Source organism: Chrysemys picta, chromosome 2 (assembly GCF_011386835.1).
Source record: "Chrysemys picta bellii isolate R12L10 chromosome 2, ASM1138683v2, whole genome shotgun sequence".
NCBI classification, from domain to species: domain Eukaryota; kingdom Metazoa; phylum Chordata; order Testudines; family Emydidae; genus Chrysemys; species Chrysemys picta.
Window position 1 is genome coordinate 77,909,376 of NC_088792.1, and position 21,388 is coordinate 77,930,763.

At 44.2% G+C, this 21,388-nt stretch overlaps 1 protein-coding gene across 2 annotated transcripts in view; it reads right to left on the minus strand.

The window, feature by feature from the left end:
- The window catches only part of OSBPL10 (oxysterol binding protein like 10), a 188,351-nt gene extending 173,399 nt beyond the window's left edge, over window positions 1-14,952 (minus strand). For both annotated transcript variants that reach the window (XM_065583544.1, XM_065583543.1), the window contains exon 1: window positions 14,532-14,952. In XM_065583544.1, coding sequence (XP_065439616.1) covers window positions 14,532-14,830 — 299 coding nt within the window. In that variant the 5' untranslated portion in view covers window positions 14,831-14,952. The remainder of the gene's footprint in view (window positions 1-14,531) is intronic.
- Between the last annotated feature and the right edge of the window lie 6,436 nt (window positions 14,953-21,388).

Below are 21,388 nucleotides of genomic sequence, written 5' to 3' on the forward strand. Positions count from 1 at the left end.
ACATTCGGTCTTGTGTGTCCCCACTAAAGCGCGTGAACTCGGCGGAGTGCGTCCACAGTCCCGAGGCTAGCATCGAATGTCAGAGTGGTGCACTGTGGGTAGCTATCCCACAGTTCCTGCAGTCCCCACCGCCCATTGGAATTCTGGGTTAAGCTCCCAGTGCATGATGGGGCAAAAACATTCTCGCGAGTGTTTCTGGGTGTGTGTCGTCAGTCGATCCTCCCTCCATGAAAGCCACAGCAGACGCCATACTGCTTTCAGCAGATGGTGCAGTACAGTGCACCGCTTTTCTCCTGGTACTATGAATCTAATCGCATTTCCTCTCATCTTTCTATGTAACCTCTATAAGTATCTACTCTCTCTTCCTCATCGACCGCTTCCGCTGCCAACTCCGCTTGGCCATCGTGAACCGAGCAGCACAGCTTCCACCGCCAACTCTGCTCTCCCAGTCTTGCCGCACTACCGAGCTTCTCCATGTTGTCTGTCCTGAGCTCCCGCCTCTGTGAAAGCTACAGAAGACAACCCTTTCCTGCCTTTTTTCTGCTATCGTGAACTGAACAGCACCTCTTCCGCTGCCACTCTGCTCTCCTAAATTTTGCGCCCTTTTCCCAGGATTACCCGTGCAGGCGCCATAGTGCCTCAAGCATGGAGCCCGCTCAGATCTCCGCTGCAGTTTTGACCATTGTAAATACCTTGCGCATTATCCAGCAGTATGTGCAGTACCTGCAAAACCGGGCGAGGAAGCGATGACAGCACAATTACTATACTGTTGAGGACATGGACTGATGAGTACTGCTGCCTTTGAGAGGGTTCACATTCAGGCTACATTCATTGTGAACATTTTTACATGAACCAGTTATCACAGAAGTGCACAATAAGTTTTGCCTTCTTGGTACGGGTTCTATACAAATGCGACAGGACACAGCCCTGCACTCCTATCTTTTCATATAACACCTCCAGTTTGTAACCATTGCTGTGTACTTTGCATTTTATCAACTACCCTCTTACACAGTCCCATGCAGCAATTCTATTTACAGTGTCAGACAATCATAAGAGAGGGAAGAAAATCTATCCACACAGAGATCTTCCTTTATGCTGGCCTCTCTCCCCTTCCACTTCCTTCCTGTGCTACTCTTGCAGTTAATAGGCTAATTAGCTCTCCCCAACCCAGGCTGACCTAGTAATTAGCCACTCCTTCCCTCAATCAGGCCCTCTCCAGGGAAACTAACTGGATTTACAGTGATCAGAGTGCAGGTTCAGCTGCTGGTTCTCAGTATTCTGTCACACACTAATCCCCCTTATCTAATGGAAAAGTTTCTCCTTCCCCAGACTCTTCCTCCTTTACCAGAGGTACTATTCTCCTTGAGTCCCTCTTTGCCCCTGAGGTGGTCCTCCAGGGTTCCTTTATAGGGTCCACCCATTCTCCACCCATAAAAATAACTTTTGAGGGATGGGGTCACTCCCAGTCTCAGCCGACAGGTCTTCACACCAGGGGCAATCCAGTGGGACACTCTTTCCATTCTTGCCCCCCCCCCTCCGTCTTGTGGCAGAGCCCATTGGTAACACTCACCCTCCTAGTTACCCAGGGTCTCAGCTTACCTCAGGCCTCCAAATGGCTTGTGGGGCTGCTCCTTCCATTGTTTGGGTGACATGGCTTCCAATAACCCCCCCAACCCCTGTCAAGTTTGAGTTCTCCTTATCCCACAAGGCTAATTCTGTATTTTCTTCTTCCTTCTCCCCCACCCCTTCTGTAAGAGGCCTCCATTGTCTTTACTTTCCCTCTGGCTTGTGTTTCTTTGTCTAGCGTGTTCCAATTCCTCTATGTGTAGCTTTTCCTTTCCCAGGGATTTTACTCCCGCCCCACCCCAGAGTCTGTTTCCCTAATGGGAAGGAGCTCCGGTCGATGCCTTGTACAATGGGATGGGAAAACATGTCCACAGCCACAACCCATTTCCATCTAAGCTTCTCACAAACCTAGAAGGGCACCTCAGCCATAGGGCAGAGTTTCTTATCCCCATGGATGGATCCAAGCCACAATCTTGCTCCTGGGAGCACCCAGTGGGGGTTCACTTATGCCTTCTTGACTAATGCATAGGCTGAGGCACTGTCTACTAGACTCCTTTGACACATCCTCCCCATCTTTACAGAAACAGTAGGTAGCTTCTTTTTCCATCTATGCCCAAGAGTCTCTTCCCAACTGCAGAACTCTGCATTCCATATAAATCTCTTTCTTGTGTCTCCTTGGTGCCCACACCAATAACAGACAAAACCCCGAGTTTCAGCCCGAGTCCCCCTAAATTCTTCCCTCTTCTTTTCTATGATCTTTCCCACATTGGTTTCTCTGACCCTCCTCCCCAGATGTGGTCCTTTGAACTATCAATCCTCTTTCATGGGGTTGTCTGCCTCAGCGAATTCTTCTGAGGATTCAGGATCTAGAGTGACCGGCTGATGCCCCCTAACCCATACCCTGGTTCTTGGGGATACTCTGCAGGAACTCTTCTACAGTTAGTGCATCTGTGATCTCACCCACCATCTGAGGGTCCAGCCTCAACCAGCAGGTCGCCCAGTTCATCAGTTTCTGGGCAAAGTGGTGGGGCCATAAGCCCCCAATCCATTTAATGGCCTGAAACTTTTGCTAGTATTTTTCAGTGGTCTAGGATGGCCACCATAAACACAACATAGTCCCATGCTCACTCACAGCCATGTAGGCCACTTGAGCTTCCCCTGTCAAGTCCATAGGGCCCAGGTTCCCTTGTCCCAACCTGCACCAATAGTTACTTTCAAAAATAACCAAAAATGTGTAGGGGTCATCCACAGGGTAGGGACCATCTTACAGAGGCCTAGTGCCTGTGCCAGGCCGCCATTCTCCACCGCAGCACTCACCACACCTTGAGGTAGCTGTTGTTGCATGAGAGCTTGCTCTCGAATAAAATCCTGTAGGTTTTTCTGTTGCTCAGCCTGCCAGGCAAACAAGCACAGTCTCTCCAGGTGTGGGATTGCTGAAAGGCCTGCAGTGTCTTCTGCATCTCCTTCTACTAGCCATTACAATGATGTCCTCCATCACCCAGACTGCGGAACCTTTGCACCAACTCCCCTGTCAATTTCTCAATATGGATAAGGCAGATACTGGACAAGTCCTTATTTGTGACAGGGCACAGCCCTTCACTCCCATCTTCTCATACAAATGGCTCTGACACCTCTGGTTTGTAATGACCATTGTGCATTTTGTGTTTTATCAACCACCACCCTCTTACAGTCCTGTGCAGCAAGTCTATTTAAATGTGTGATATAACCATAAGAGAGGGGAACTTCGCACTGGTGCTCACTCTCTCCCCACTTTCCTGCCCTGTACTTCCTTCCTATGCTCCATTTTCTACTCTGGCAGTTAACCGGCTAAGTAGCACCTTAGCTCTCCCCAGCCCAGGCTGATCTAGCAATTAGCTATTCCTTCCCTCTCTCGGGCCCTCTCCAGGGGAACTAATTGGATTTACAGTGACCAGAGTGCTGGTTCAGCTGTTGGTTCTTAGCACTTCATCACAACAAACACAAAGATCTCTTACAGCAGAGCTATAAAATGCCACAAACCTTAAGATAAATATCAGAATGTTTTAAAAGGTAGTTATGGGAATGCATTTATATCATCCACCTACAGCTGTGAGGTTAACAAATGCAATACTTTCATTTTCATTATTCACTGTAATATTTTGATTTTTTATCATTGAGACCTAGAACTTATGGCCAATTTTAGCAGCTTCTATATACACATGGCTAATTAGCTTTCTCTAAATGTATTATCAGAGGACAGGCTAGAGTTTTAAGGTGATTTATCCCAGGAGAAATTGAATCCCAGATGCGAACATCCAATGAAGAAAACACAGTTGCCCCAGTGACTTTATAGCAAAACCTTTTTTTAAGTAGTATTATATACACATCGTATATGTATACTCTCCAGTGTAAGGGCAATGGATTTTATTATTTAATTTAGTCACTATCATTTGTCCTATGTCTTAACACGAACGCTAAGTATTCACATTATTTTTTAATGATCTAATAGTGCATGTGTGTGTTCCCTCTGATCACACACCCCTCACAGGGTGTATTATCCAGAGGAATCGCTGCTCAAACAGCAAGGGGAGCTAATCAGAGCAAAACTGAGTCTAGGGGGCTTCAATGTTAGCGTTGACTGTGGGAATTTGCCACTTCTTTTTACTGTCTGGAAGCTCAGCATGCCATCACAGTGGAAGGAAGGCTGCTGTACGTTGTGTGTGTTACTTCGCTCCCTCGGGAAAAAAACTGCTGCTCTGGTTTGACATGCACTCACAAATCCCAAATGCATTGACTGACTGCAAATGTTTGGGTCCTGTTTGTTCTAAATTTAATTTTTCTACTCCTATCACTATACTATCTGATCATCTTGCATACATAAATTATCTTCGCAAAAGGCATAGACAGTGATATCCCCATTTGACAAATGGAGAACTAAGGTACAAATAAGTTATTTGCCCACAGTAACACAGAATGCCTGGGCCAGAGTCAGGACAGAACCCAGATCTCCAGAGTCCCCAACAAATGCTTTAACTCAGGGGTGGGCAAACTTTTTGGCCCGAGGGCCACATTGGGGTTGCAAAACTGTATGGAGGGCTGGGTAAGGAAGGCTGTGCCTCCCCAAACAGCCCCCTTCCACTTCCCGCCCCCTCAGAACGTCCAACCCATCCAACCCCCCCTGCTCCTTGTCCCCCAACCAACCCCCGGGACCCCACTCCCTATCTAACCCCCCTGCTCCCAGTCACCCGACCCCTATCCACAGCCCCACTCCCTGACAGGCCCCCTAGAACCCCATGCCTATCCAACCCCCCCCTGTTCCCTGTCCCCTGACCTTCCGTCCCCCTCCCACAGAACCTCTGACCCATCCAACCACCTCCTGCTCCCTGTCCCCTTACTGCCCCACGGAACCCCCCGCCCCTTATCCAACCCCTTGTCCCCCTTACCATGCCACTCAGAGCAGCATGTCTGGCAGCCGCAACACCAGGCCAGAGCTAGTCACGCTGCCACTCTGCTCAGCAGGAGCTCACAGCCCCGCTGCCCAGAGCGCTGCCCCCGTAACAGCGTGGCTGCAGGGGAGGGGCTGGGAGCTCAAGGGGCAGGCAGGACAATCCGGTGGGCCGGATGTGGCCCGCAGGCTGTAGTTTGCCCACCTCCGCTTTAACCACAAGATCATCCTTTTTCTCACCTCCAACCTGAGACTGAAAGCAGTCTTCTATGAAGCATTTGTTGTAAACACAACTGAAGGATGAGACACAAATGGATGGATTTGTTTGCTGGCCCTCTAATTTGCTAAATTCCTCCTCTGGTTCCACTCAACTGCTTGAGGAAGACTCCACATGGCTGACTGTGTAGTAGATGCTCTCCCTGAAGTATAATGTTATCTATTTTGCAAATCCACCATTCTATTAACAATTTCAAAGGAACTTGTGTGAGGTAGATCTATAGTTCAGAGATACATAGAGGGAAACTGAAGTTGGAGGCTTCAGAGCACAAGAACTGATCAATCAAACACACGTTTTCCTAGCAGGCAGTGGGTAACTAGATTTCATTGGTATAAGCTAGGTTTCTGATCATCCCAGGTGGCAGAATTTTTCCTACAGTGGCTGAGGAATCACTCTCCCATCAAAGATGGCCCAGAAAGAATAGAACATCTATACATCAGTCATTAAGCTAGCAGAAGAATAAAGGCTTCAGTCAAGAATCTATACGCATAAGTGTACTTTCTCTTTGGACAGTGTTCCTGAAATATCATTTATCTGATATGCAGTTTTTTAAAAGCAGGTTTACCATTAAATCTAAAAATAGAATTACAGATGTAAAGTTTCTAAAAAAAAGAAGTTCTATATTAAAAAACACTCTAAACTCAAATGATGTAACTATTGGGGAAAAATCCCAGATATGTTTCAAAGAGCAAAAGGTAAAGAAAGTAGTTCAGGGAATACATCAAACAATTTACTTTTGGACATGATTTTTTTTTTTAAAGTGTTCAGTAGTATGTCTTCGTTATATGTATTTTCCAGATAAAACCTTGGCAAAGATTCCAAATTTGACTTGAAATTAAAGCTTTGCCTTGTGACAAAATTTCAGCAGCATAAAACATACCTTGTAAAAATTCCCATCAATGTGTTCGTTAGTAGGAACGCACTGCTTTTAATAATTTCCAGTCCTTCAACATGATATAGTAGGATATACAAACAAACTGGCACTTGAAAAAACAGCTTTATTTATAGGGACGATTTTGTGAATAAAAATTACAGCATCATTTTAGTCCTCTCACCTTTTCTATATGTTTGTATGGCAAAAGCATTAATTTGCTCAGTTACAAGCGTATGAATTACAATCAAGGTTCTAAAACGTAAGCAGCAGGTTTCTACCTTTCACCTTCCCCTCTCTCCTCTATTCCATCTGCAGTCCCTAATACAAGAATCTCCAAGGCCACTCCAGCTATGATCAAGCAACAGTCCCCATAATCTATTATGATCTTTGTATGTGTTCTGGCTATTGTGAGACTGGGCCATATCAGTGGCCTGTTTAACCTGGATTCAGATGATAGTGTCTCAGAGTCTCTTACCTCTGTACAGCTATCCTGCAAGACATACTGCAAGTTACTTTTATTATTCATTAACAACATTGCACACAGCACTGTACAGATATTCAGGATACATATCCCCTGATTCAGGGAGACTTCATGCAAAAAGTGACCCACTGGGTCAACCATATCAGGGTTGTTTTATATAAAAAAATCTTGAAAATCTGTTATACGTTCCCACTACCAAAACAAATACCAGTTCTTCCCCACTCCCAATTGTTCTGTACATTTAGAAGCATGACAATAATTATTTCATGATCAGTTTGTTTCTCTTGGGCAGACACTTTTACTTCCACATCTATACATACACAATTCTAATCATATGGTTCACATCTGCTAGTGACTGTCTTCTGGGTTCTAATATTGAGAAGATAGGCCTTAAAAGTACCACTCAAAAGAGAAGTTGTGCCATAGCACCTATGTCCAGCTCCACTGTCTCAACCTGACCTGCTCAAGCACACCTTTCTCATGATCGCCCCAGACAAAGACCCCCAGGAAAGGGATGTACAACAGCCACCTCAAGGCTTCAGTAGCGGTCAGAGTGCCTACTCTGCTACGTCAGGGAAAAGCAAGTCAGAAAGTCTCCATCGAAACAAGATTTCAACAAGAGGGGGGGCGTGTTTGCAAAATCTGACAACCCCCTCCACCTTTCATCCATCCCCAGTTTTCTGACCAGCTCTGCCACTACACTTTGTCCGGGGAGGTGGCAAGTAGCAGAGGTTTCAACTACTCCCAAGCACCGCAGATACCTCCATTCCATAGTTCATGGAGCTTCGCAGGTGGTCAGCATGGCTGATTTGGAAAAGAGAAAAATCCTTAAAAAAAAAAAAAAAGTATGTCCCCTGAATTAATCCTCCCTGTCCTACTAGATCACAATTTCTCCTTCTCCAACACATTTATGCAGTTGCTAAATCCTGTTTTTCCTCTACATCTATAAAGTCTGCCTGGTCCACTATCAAAACCCTCACACAGGCCTTAATTTTCATTTCAACTATTGCAACCTCCTTCTTTATGGAATCCCAGACTTACCCCTTCTGATCCAACCTAAATGCTCCCATTAAAGTCACTTATCTTGCTTTCTGCTCAGCCACATCCATCTCATCTTCAAACCCTTTTATTGAAGCTGCTTCTGACATCAAGCTCCACGCTCTTACCTTCCTAGCTCCTGCTTCTGTTCTCTCACCCCTTATGTTTAAATGCCAACTTCTACTGGTTCCTATGCCATCTTCCATGCTATGTGATGACCTGAGCCTCTTTTCTGATGCAATCCATTATGCCTCCCCACTTTCTTCCTTTAAGTCCCTCCTCAAAATAGAGTCTTCCAAAAGGTCTATAAACCCTCATTTAATAGAAAGTAGTCCAAAAATAAAGAACAACTTTGCTCACTTCTTCCATCCTTTGTCTACTTGTAAGCTGAGTCAGGGACCTTATTCTCTTTTGTCTGTAAAGCACCTACCATATCTATGAATAGCAATTACAGCAACACTGTTCTTCAAAACACCCTGGAAAACGGTTGCTGACATTTTTAGGAGGTGCCATAGCAGCAAGTATAGTCAGAATTGCACGACAGCTGGGAAAAAAAGAGGTAGGTCATAAGAACAATGAAAGGACATGGTGGCAATTTCTTCAGTAACATAAGAATTGTTTGGAATTGAGGGAATTAGTTTCTTTCTGCAATACACTTCCCTTGATTTCTGACATGAGAGCAGTCGGACTGCAACTGCTCTTCTAGCGAGACACAATGAACAGAACAGTAGTAGCACTCCAGCAGGGGGAGTATGAGCTCAAATAAAAATAAAATACAGCCTACACTGCACCTCTGTTGCGGAACGAGCATATCTAACTCAACAATGATGCCCAGGAGGAAGAGAAGAAACAAAAAAGGTTACAGGACAGTTAGGATATGGTTCTCTAAGAGAAAACTAAGGATACACTGAAAAAAGTGGTGTAGAGAATATTTATTGAGTTACAAAATAAAGTACGAGGGAGAACTGATTTAATGCAGTGTCTTCTCCAAAAGAATTCAGAAGAATGAGGAACTGAATACATCCTCTCTCATCCACACAAAGTAGAAGTAAGAATATCCAACAACTCAGAATGCATCTGTTTCTGTGTCAGTTGTGCATTCATAATGATCTTTGCCCGGCCAACAGCATGCAGGGATTTGTTCATGTTTGCAAAGAAAACCTTCCAGAATTAAAAGCCTAGAAACATTTTCATTTTAAAAAGAGAGAGAGAGAGAGAGAGAGAGCGCGCGCTTAGAATTTGCATTTAGCATGGAAAGATTACTACTTGACCCAAGGAGGTGGATTTTCAGGACTTGTTTAGAATTTTTTACTGAGCTACTTAAGATCAGGATGGTAAGCCACAAGCATATTAAGGGATACTTTCATTAATACCAAATTAACTGATTGAAAACAGGTTCTGCAGTAGAATTGTCATATGCCATAGGGACATATTCTTCTATTAAATCCACACAGCTCCTGTTTAAAATATGGACTGAATTTCTCCCACGCACACCTGAAAGTAAATCCAACCAGAAATATTTTATGACAGTGCATCAACTCCAGGGAATATAATTATCGCAATTACAGAGCAGAAAGATTAGATGCCTTTGCATCTCATGACACCCACAGGTGTGTGATCACGTTAAGATGCCCATGCTTCAGGACAAATTTCGCTCTTCTGCTCTCTGGATTCTCGCCAATGTAGACCTAGATGGATTTAATGAATCTAGTTGAATAATTCAAGAATTTTATTGATATTACTGAACAGGTTTTTAGCCATCCCTATCTTGTTTATTGTTTAAATACATGCTCCAATATAAAAAAAAAAGTTTGAGAATGACTTTTCCTTCCGCATGTTTTAAACTAAACTGTCTTCCTCATTTTCTGAGGCTACTAGACCACAGTGAAGAGAATCATTTTTTTAAATACAAGTCAGTACACTCTCAAAGGATTCACTTAACAGGATGCCAAATGAAGTAACTTCACAAATTCAGGACCAATTCATCTTCAGACCTGCAATTGTTTCAGCTAATGGAAGTTAAGATTTTTTTTAATGAATCTATATATAGTACACCAACTGAAAGAGAGAAAACAATAAGTTGTGTTGGGTACCTTTTTAAAATAGCAATGCCTGTGGTATATCTGTAAAGAGAATATCAGTGAAAATGTGATTCACAGTAACTGCATTCCTAAAGGAATTCCAGTTTCATTTAGATTTTAAAAGATAATCCTGGCATTCAAAAAATAGGTGTTGGGCATTCTAGAGGCTTTTCAACTTGAGCATAATATGGTAGACCTTAACATTAAATGTGTTAGGATTATATAAGTTAGTGGATAAGGCCAATTGACATAAAGGCTACTGATATCTGATCACAGGATTTGGAGTAGGCACCTTTAAAATTATTAGACTTTTTAAACTGAGTAACAGTTTTGGTAAAAAGCGACAGAGGGTCCTGTGGCACCCTTAAGACTAACAGAAGTATTGGGAGCATAAGCTTTCGTGGGTAAGAACCTCTCTTCTTCAGATGCAAGTGGTAAACAGTTTTAGTAAACTGTCTCTTTAGGGCCCCAGTCCACAAATGGTACTGACCAAATGACAAATATTCAAAGGTCAAATAAACATGTAAACAGTTGCTTGATACTGAACTATAAACTGAGTTTGGGGTAGCAAAGAGTCCTGTGGCACCTTATAGACTAACAGACGTATTGGAGCATGAGCTTTCGTGGGTGAATACGCATGCACATACATCCGACAAAGTGGGTATTCACCCACGAAAGCTCATGCTCCAATACGTCTGTTAGTCTATAAGGTGCCACAGGACTCTTTGCTGCTTTTACAGATCCAGACTAACATGGCTACCCCTCTGATAGTTGAGTTTGGGGTGTTATAAAAAGAGCTACTTGATAAGTTTTGCTTTTTGTTGGTATTGTATTTATTTTAAATTCTGATTTCTAGAAAATCCTCCACCCCAAACAAATCCTTTTAGATTCAGTATAGTTTGTGGTCCCTGATTGAATAACCCAACTGTAATTCAACAGAACCGCTCTACTGACATTATAAACCTCTTGAGCAAAAATAGATTACATAAAATATAAACATAGTATAGTGACTGAAAAAGTGTACTAACACAGCATGAAAAAAGATACATGACTGCTACAAGTTGCAATGTAATTTAATCTATTAAAACAGAATTATTTAAACAAGCATATTTTAAATTGTATAGTTTCTCCTGATGTTTTCAGACAAGGTAAGCATTATAAATTAAAATTATGTCTCTGTGTTTCTTGTTAATGGATGTCTTGTACATTTGGAAATTGACTCCTATAATTACCATCTAACAGTTAAATTGCCACAATGCCCAGAGGCCTAATCAGGATCTGATTGTGCTAGGTACTGTCCAAACACAATGAAGATACAATCCATGCCCCAAAAAATTTACCATCAGAGGTCTCTATTCTGCAATCATATCTGTGACATCAGACTCTTAGATCAAAGAAGAGTCCCATTTAATTGGACAAGGATCCACCCATACATGCCATTGCCCAGCTGAGATCTAAGAAATTACTCATTACTTTTACAAAAAGGGGTCAGATACAAAAGCAGCCTTTAATTTTCAGAGTTATGCTATCAAAAAGATGTATTTATTTTTTTAAAGAGGAAGATTTTCACCAAGTAGGGGACTGCATAATTCAAGAGATAGGTAAGAAGACAGACCTTTCACCTCCAAGAGTCCTGACCAAATCCAACATATGACAGTAGCAACTGAGCTGTTACCACCTGATGGAAGGTCAGTGGCCTACCAAATGAGTTGATGAAACCAATCCAGTTGTTCCAGGATTGGTGTCCCCAACACACACACACTACAGATAGCATATTTATTGGCAGTTATAACAAGGGAACCAAGCCAGAAAGCAGTAGTGGATTGGGGAAACACAGGCAAACACTGGGTCTTTATTGAACAAGAATGTTGTGGCAGTGTAAACATCACTAAGCAATCATGGATTAATTTTCAAAGTTATGCCCTCCAGAAATTTATACATATCCTTTACCAAAGGCTGCTCTATGGGCTTGGGATAGAACTAGAGACCTTTGCCAATGACACCTATTGCAAATAATCCAGATCTTAACCCAAATCATAAACCAGAGACTTTTAAATGTTTAACTCATTTAGAGATAAAAAAAAATCTAACTTTAACTGGCCCACTCTCCTGTGGTACTAGTACTGTCAAGTTAGCCATTATGTTTCTCAATTTTCTAGAAAAATATTTTATACAGAATGCTAATTTCAATAGAAATGATGGTATCTGTTCATTCAGGAAACAAAAAAAATATAACTAATTTAGATCAATCTTTTCAGACAACTTTCCTAACAAAAGAATATCCATAAGTGACATGCCTGGAAAAGGACCTGGATATACAAATTACCCAAGAGAAATGAGGGTTTGATCCAGAAAAGAGGACCAGCAATCTCAGTCTGTAGGCACAATAAAAGAACATTTATGTAAAATACTGTTTCAATCTCACACTAGTCAGATTAAAAAAAATATACAGATTGAATGGTGATAAATGTTGGAGAAACTATAGTGAAAGAGGTGGTTTTATGCATATATAGTGGACATGGCTAATCAGAGAGTATTGGGATGCAATCCATAACCAAATATCACAAATTGTTGGATATAGATATTACCAAATGATCCACTGGTAATCCTCCTGGGGCTTCCTACTGGAAATGATAACACAAAGGGAAACGAGGAATTAATCGCTCAATTGTTTGTAGCTGTTCGGCTATTGCTAGCTTCTCACAGGAAAAAGAAAAATAGTCCAACTGTAGAGAAATGATTAAAAAAAATCTGGGAGGTTGCGATTATGAAAAAATTAACACACCAAGTATGTACCCGGCAAAATAGAGGACAAATAGATACTTAGATATTTGGTTACCTTTTATTCAATATTCAAAGTATATTCACCCTCAAAAAAAAAATCAACGTACTTGTCCGATTTTTTTGAATATTAACATTTTATAGACATGCCTGTCTGTAAAATATGTGTAATCAAAGATTTCACAAAATTTAATGAAATCACAAGAAACAACATGATGCTCACTCTGTAGTATGGTAATATCCTGTGCACACCTTCCAGCCTGGGGATGAGGAATGCTATAACTAGGTCTACAGTAGCAGTTTCGGAGGGGAGAGGAGGAGGGGAGTTTTCCACCACTTCCACTTCTCATTCAGCTCCATAAGTGACAGTAACTTTGGTAGCTCCAGCAGTGATAATGCTCTCATGGACACTAGCATTTTTACTACTTCATCATTTAACACTGTTTACAGCATATCTAAATGACACAGTGTTAAAACACCACGGTCTGCTGAACATTAACAGCACTATTTCTTCCAACTGTTACCACTGGTTAGGCACCCTGATGTCAGCAACAGTAGAAATTTTTTGCCTGATACAGAAAAGGTCCTGTGTGGAAGTTTACCCTGTTCTATAGGTAGAGGTCCTCACTCTCCACAGCTGCCAATCTACTACCTTTCATAAGTACAAAAATCTAGCTATTTAAAATAAAAGGGAAAGAGAATGAAGTTTTATAACCAGAAGTGAAAGAATAATAAATAATATTAAATCCTCTCTGCCCAATTCCATTACAGTAGACCCCAGTACAGCACTATTAGCACAATCCCAGCTGTAATAACACTTTAGGCCCTGATCCTGTACTGTGATGGGTATGAGCAGATTCCCATTGTAGTCAGTGAAGTTCCTTGCCTGCATAGCAGTCTGTCCATACCCAAGAAACTGCAGGATTAGGACCTTGGTCTCTGTGTCCATCACGAAAATAAATTAGACTTGTCAAATCAGGACATAATGAAATTAAAACTTTATTTTTTCTTATGAATTGTCTCAGTCCCCCCTACAATAAAATGATCACCACAGAAAATACTATTTTTCTATTTACTTCTTAGTGCTAGTTTCTTAACTGAGGCAGGATATTTTATTCCATAGTTATTTTTTTTTTAAGTTTTCCAGAACAAGGAAGTCAAAAGTAATACATTACAGTATATAGTTTCGATCTATTTCCTAGTATTCCTACAGAACAAGGTTGGGAGGAGGGAGGATGAACTAGAAACATGTCAAGTGCACTGTTCACAGAAAGTTATTTCTTCCATCCCTCTAACTCTGGGATCTCAAATTGGGGGTCAGGACCCCTCAGGGAGTCATGAGGTACTTACATGGAGGGTCACGAGCTGTCAGCCTCCACCCCAAACCCGGCTTTGCCTCCAGCATTTATAATGGTGTTAAATATATAAAAACGTGTTTTTAATTTATAAGGGAGGTCGCAGTCAAAGGCTTGCTATGTGAAAGGGGTCACCGGTACAAAAGTTTGAGAACGACTGCTCTAACTCCCTAAACACACACCTATCATAAACATATTTGCATTATACGTTCAAACACCAGGCTACCTATCAGACCCCGCTTCCAAAACTGCCACCATGAAGATGTACCAGCCCAGGCACATGATCCCCTCGGCTTCCCTTTGCCCATAAAATCTTTGACAATGAAAATACTAAGGAGACCCCATCACCCATGTAGAAGAATGAAAGACGGATCTGCCCCAGGGCAAGTGGCTGAGCTGCACATACACACCACGCCACCGGCCTAACGGGCCAGGGGTCCCTCGGCCAGCTCCGCAGAGCAGCATCTCTGGGGGACCGGCGCGTCCGAGGTCTGGGCGAGCCGGGGAATGGGGTGTCTCGGGGGGCTGGTCAGCGGAGGTCTCAGATAAGGAGCTCCTGCCTCAGAGAGTGCCGGGGTACCCACGCTGAGAGGGCGCCCCGCGGCTGTGTGCGCCCATGCGGGGGGCAGCTCCCACCTCGGGGCCGGGGGTTACCTGCTCTGCCAGCCCTGCAGGAGGTTGGTGTATTTGCTGAGCGCTCCCTCCAGCGCCGGCTCCCTCCTGCGGCCGCTTCCCAGCGCCGGCCGCCCTCCGCTTCCTCCCGGGCTCGCAGCTGCCGAGCCTGGGCTACTGCTGCTCCCTCCTCCGCCGCCTTCCAGCCTGCCCGCCGCTGGCCGGCCCGGCAGCCCGCGGCCCATGGAGGAGGGAGACGAGCCCGCCGACGTGGGGCGGCTGCTGCTCCGGCTGCTGCCGTTGCTGCCGCCCTGCGCCGCCGCCGCCACCACCTTCTCCATGGAGCCCGCGGGGCAGGGTCCGAGCCCGCCCGGCTGCGGCTGCTGCGAGTTCCCGGGAAATGCCTGACTCACGCGCCGAGCGGGAGTGGCCGGACGAGTGGGGGGAGCCGCCGAGCCCGCCCCCTCCGCCGGTTAATAGAGCAAGTTGGGGCGGCGGCCGCAGAAACGCCCCTAGCCCGGAGAGACGCAGGAATCGCCGCCCTGCTGGCACTCGCTCGGGAGGCTGCTGGTCCGGCCTGGAAGAGTCTGAGCCAGGCCAGAGAGAAAGCACAGCACGCGGAGCGAGAGCCAGGGAGGAGTGCACAGCACGGTGTGTGATACACAGCAGCAGCACACAACACACATACACATCAAGTTACAGCCAGGGGGGAGATCACAACTCGGTGTGTAACACACAGCACCACACAACACACACCATATACACTGTGTTGCAGCCAGGAAGGAATGCACAGCACAGTGTGTAACACAAAGCACCACCACCAGTGAGTAGAGCACAACACAGTGTGTAACACAACACATCCATATACACTGCATACCATCCAGAGAGGAGTGTACAACATGCAGTGTTTCACACAGCAGCACTACCCACCACCATACACACGACAGCCAGTGAGAGGAGTGCCCAACACAGTGTGTAACACAGCACTTCACAACACACAGAGTACCTACCACAACACATGTACAGTATGTAACACATATAGAAGAATGCACAACACACACACACACACACATACATAAGCAGTATTGCCATCTCCAAGCATTCAAGAACCATGAGTCAAATATTGTAAATCTACCCATAATCATGAGATTGGCTTAAAATCATGGGGTGTTTTAATTATAAGTTGGAGGGGTTCTTTGGCTTTTGGTTTCCGAGCTAATAGGATGCACTTAGGTCATCTTTTCAAGCTTGTCTACACAACCATGAGGGCTAGAAACTTTTTATTTAAAAAGAAATGAGAGCTGAGATTCTCTGTCTTTTTGTTCTATATTTGTACAGCACCTAGCACACTGGGGACCTGGTCCACGACTGGGGTTCCTAGGTGCTATGATAATACAAATAATAAATATAATCATGCAGTCTCTTCGTTTCAACAGCAGGGACTTGAAGAGAAAAAAAAACCAAAAACACGTGAGACAATCAAATCACCAGAGCTGACAACATTGCAGAGGCAAGCTAACCACAACACACATGCTGTGTGCACAGCTATCAATGCATAACACTTAGGGTACATCTACACTACAGGGGGGAGTCGATTTAAGATACGCAAATTCAGCTACATGAATAGCGTAGCTGAATTCGACGTATCGCAGCCGACTTACCCCGTTGTGAGGACGGCGGCAAAATCGACTTCTGCGGCTTTCTGTCGGCGGCGCTTACTACCACCTCCGCTGGTGGAGTAAGAGCGCCGATTCGGGGATCGATTGTCGCGTCCCGACGGGACGCGATAAATCGATCCCCGAGAGGTCGATTTCTACCCGCCGATTCAGGCGGGTAGTATAGACCTAGCCAGAGAGAGTAGTGCTCTACTTCAACACAAAGTGTATAACAAAGGTACCCAGCACTGAGTATATAGCACATGAAACAAGTGATAAACCTGCAGTGAGAGAGGCCTTGTATTTCAGGTACAGGAGCTCTGAGTACAACGCCTGCTTTTGTCACAGACTCCCTGTGTGATCTTGGGCAAAGTACTTAATCTCCCAGTTCTCCATTGTAAAATGGGGATGGTAATACTTCCCTATCTCTTAGGTGTTGTGAAGATACATTCATTAATAAATCTGAGCCGCTCAGATGCTACAACAATGGGGAACATATAAGTATCTAGACCTATCAGATACAAAGGAGTGTGGAAAAACAATAGAGTGTACATATCATCATGGAAAGTCTGGGCCAGTTCTGAGAGGCTGCAGAACCTGTGGTTGCAGGAGGCCCCCACAGGCAGACATGGTGCTAGAGTTCTGTGCTGGCTTATTCACTCCTCTTGCAGGCATCATGTAGAGTGAGTGGGTAAGTAAACTGAGCTTGGGCTGTGCTTTAAATTATGGAGCTGAAGATTGCTTACCTCCTAGGCTCTGGCCCTGTGCAGATTAAAACTGTCTGGCACTGAGGAAATCTCCTGACAGCTGAATGAGACACATGGGAGCAAGTGGTGGTGGGGAAGGAAGATATTTTACATTTGAGTTGATGGGCAGTAGAGAGGGACAACTATGCTTTCCTTGTTGGCTACCAGTTGCCTCACCAGCTGCCCCGATTGAGGTCATCCCCCTGTCCACTTATGCTGTTCCATACTGTGGGTTCTTCCAGGTCCACATCCTCCTAGCCACTTCATGCTGCTTTTAACTGAGGGCTTCATCATAGAAATGTAGGGCTGAAAAGGAACTTGAGAAGTCATCAAGTACAGCTCCTTTCGCTGAGCAGGACCATTGGCCCCCTTCAGGCAACTTCATATTGCCTCTGACTAGGTCTTCTTCCAGGGCCCCCTTCTTCTCCTTATCACTTCTTCTGTCCCCAACTTGGATCTTCTATGGGGTCCTTTCAGCAGGTGACTGCTTCTTTATTTTCATGTCCTCACATTCCCCACAGCCAACCAATCCCTCCACCTCAGTCAGCTTTCTCGGTACTCCCAGTCAACCTATCCTCATTAATATAAGTTGTATGTACTTTTATAAAGTAAATGAAACAATAGTATCCAATTTCAGTAATAAGCAGGAGTGGGACAAATAATTATACAGGGCAACCCAATTGAGGGAATATGCAGGGCGCCCAGATGTGTTTAAATAGCTGAAGTACTTATTTGCACCTATTAAACATAGTTTCTGAGCACCTCACAATCTTGTTAATGTATTTATCCTTACAACACCTCTGTGAGGTGGGTAAGTACTATTATCCCTGCTTTACAGATGGGGAACTGCGGTACAGAGAGACTAAACAACTTGCCCAAGGTCACATAGGAAGTCTCTGGCACAGCAGGGAATTGAACCCAAGTATCCCAAGCTAGTGCCCCAACCATTGCATCAGCCTTCCTCTGCTTGAAACAGCCATGCACAGAATTCACAATAGACAGAATGTATATAGCTAATACACTACATGCACACACAAACATAGACACTCTAATGTAAATATTCACACACAATGCATAAATTATCACAACACAGGATATATATTAATACTCACACAGAGCATATAGAGTCACCCACCCAGGGCACAGATTTACGCACAAACAGTGGAAAGCAATGTAACCCAGGAGAAGAATCACCCCTCTCTGTGATTAATTTGTTTATTAGTAAGGACTGTGTGAATATTTGTGTTAACCTATAAATTTAGTGTTATTTTACTCTACGTTCTCATTTTGCTTTAAACCAACACATTCTCTGTGTTAACCTATACATACATATAGTGTGTAACTTTGTACTCTTTGTATGTTACTCGACACACTGTATGAGTATTCATGTATACTCTGTGATCATGTATGCACTGTGTGTGAATATTTAACACAGAACATACAAAGTTTAAAAAACAGGAAGAATGTATTTTAGTAAAATAATATACAGTGAATCAATTACAACAAGGTATATAGCTTAATACAAATATTCACACACAGTGCCTACATTCTCGGGGAGGGATACACAGAGAGGGGCAGATCCTCCTATCACAACAATTTACACTGAAGTAAATGTAAATTTACTCTAATGGGAAGTTATGCCAGCAATGTAAATTTACTCTCTAATGTAATGTAAATTTAATGTAATGTAAATTGCAATGTAAATTTACTCCCTAATGTAAATGTAAATTTACTCCCTAATGGGGAGTTATGCCAGCAATGTTGGTTGTATTCAGGCCCCTGTTTAGTGCTCCAAATGGTATTGTCAGGCCTTGTTTAAGATATGACTGTCTACACTGCAGCTGGAAGGTGTGATTCCAAGCACAGCTAGGCAGACTCACAGTAGCTCAGCTCAAGCTAGCAGACTGAGGGCTAGTCTACACTGACAGCGCTAAAGCGGCGCTGCCGCGGCAGTGCTTTAACGTGCCTTGTGTGGTCGCAGCTAGGGTGACCAGATGTCCCGATTTTATAGGGACAGTCCCGATTTTTGGGTCTTTTTCTTACATAGGCTCCTTTTACCCCCCACCCCCGTCCCAATTTTTCACACTTGCTGTCTGGTCACCCTAGTCGCAGCACAGTCCCAGCACTCTAAAAAAACCACCTCCACGAGGGGCATAGCTACCAGTGCTGGGAGCACAACTCCCAACGCTGGTGCACTGTCTACACTGGCACTTTACAGCGCTGAAACTTGCTGCGCTCAGGGGGGTGTTTTTTCACACCCCTGAGCAAGAAAGTTGCAGCGCTGTAAATTGCCAGTGTAGAAAAGCCTTCAAACTAACACTGTGGACATTGCAGCACTAGTGATGGCTCGGGTTAGCCACCTGAGCTCAGACCAAGGGGATTGGGCGGCGTTGGACTTCGGCAGCTAGTCCAAGACAGTGCCACCATGTCCACATTGAGATTTTTAGTGCAGTAGCTCGAGATGAGCTAGCACGAGTGGATCAACAGTTTGCCTCTTGCCTCATTGTTCTGTTTTGCTTATTTGCTTTTCCAGCCAAATTCCTCATCTTCTTTTGCAAGCCATAAAGTTGGGTTCACAAACTTTTTCTAGTTTAGCGAGTAAGAATGCCAACAAAACATTCGAAAGAACATGGGGAGGCAATCGCTTACTGGATGGAACTTGAAGAATAGCTGGAAAGGGATTGCACAATTGACAAAGATATGCAAACCTGCTGTCAGATACTATGGTACAATATTTTTGCATCATCTCCTGGATATTTTGCTATACTTAAGTGAGAGATTCAGAGAAGAAATTAGACAGTCCTTGTAATGATGATTTTGGGACGGTGGCATTGTGGGGTTACTTGACTTGCTTGCAAGGTATGATATTGTGTTGTGAGATCATGTGGAAGCTATTAGGGCTGACACAATAAAGGTGACATACTTATCAACCTGAATTCAAAGTGAATTTATCAGTAGGATTGCAAGAAAAATACAGCAGACTATTTTTGACCAGGTTAGGAAAGCTAAATATTTCTGCATTGTGTTTGAGTGCACTCCAGACATCTCCTGACTGGAACAAAATGTCTCAAGTGTCAAAGTATGGTTGAGGTTTCAAAAGATGGAAAGGTTTTTGAGAGCTTTATAGATTTCATTGATATTCACACTGGCACAGCTCCCCTATGTCGGAGCAAGTAGGCCAATTGAGCATAGGCGCCAAGTGGTGGGTGTTGAGCACCCACCGGCAACCCCCCTTCAGCTCCCCTCTTCCCCCCAGTGCCTCCAACCCGCCAGCAGGCCCCACCAATCAGCGCTTCCCCCTTTCTCCCCATGCCTACAGCCCGCCACAATCAGCTGTTTCACGGTGTGCAGGAGGCTCAGAGCGAGGACGTGGCATGCTCGGGGAAGGGGTGGAATGGTGTGGGAAGGGGTGGGGGCAGGGGCTTGGGAGAAGGGATGGGAGGCAGGAAGAGGCAGAGCACGGGCAGGGCCTTGGGGGATGGGATGGAGTGGTTTTGGGGTCTGGGGCAGAGCCAGAGTCGAGCACTTCCCCAGCACATTGGAAAATCGGGGCCTGTGGAATTGAACCAATTAAAGCAGGCAGGGCTAAATCTGGGACTGATTGGAGCAGGCTGTGTCTGGGGAGAGGAGACACAGAGGCATGGAACTAACTCCTGTAGTGGGTCTCTGAAGCAAGGGACCAGGTGCGCAGGAACACAGCTCTGATGCCTGTGTTCCAGAAAGGTAGTAGAGCTGGCTGGGACTCGGCAACTGCAAGAAGCAGGATCACCAGAGAGCTCTGGGAGGCGACAGGGAGGCTGTGAAACCCTAAAACAAAGGGTGGGCTAAGGCAGAGTTTGTTTTTTTGTTAAAATAAAAAATAAACCTTCTTAAAGGAGACTGGGTATGGCAGTATATCTTCAAAGCTGGGGAGAAGCTTTGCCACATCACACACACCAGAACAGGGGAGGGAATTACAGAGATTATTTTAGAGAAGCCAAAAAAGACAGTCTAGAGATGGCTGATTGCAGGGGACAAATCTATGACAATGGAGCTAACATGGCTGCAGCATGGTGTTCAAAATCAAATTCAGCAGATAAATCAGTATGTCTCTCTTGTCCCATGTGCTGTCCACTCACTGAATCTTGTTGTAGAAGCTGCTGCAATATTTGTTCCCCAAACTGTTCTCTTTTGGGGGATTATTCAAAGATTGTATACCTTGTTTTCTGCTTCTGCTAGTCATTGGGATGTGCTGAAAAAGCATATTAGCATTACATTAAAATGTCAAACCACGACAAGATGGTCAGCAAGAGTAGAGGCAATCTGTCCACTACCAAGTCACGTTGAGGGTAGTCTTGACACCTGAATGGTATCAAGACTTCATATAATCTTATGCCAAAATTTAAATGAGAAAATAATAGCTTGCAAACAGATATTTCATTTCTTGTTTTGCTCAAGATGTGAAATATCAAAAATTAACGTTATGAGCGAAAAATTGCAGAGTCCAGATCTTGACATT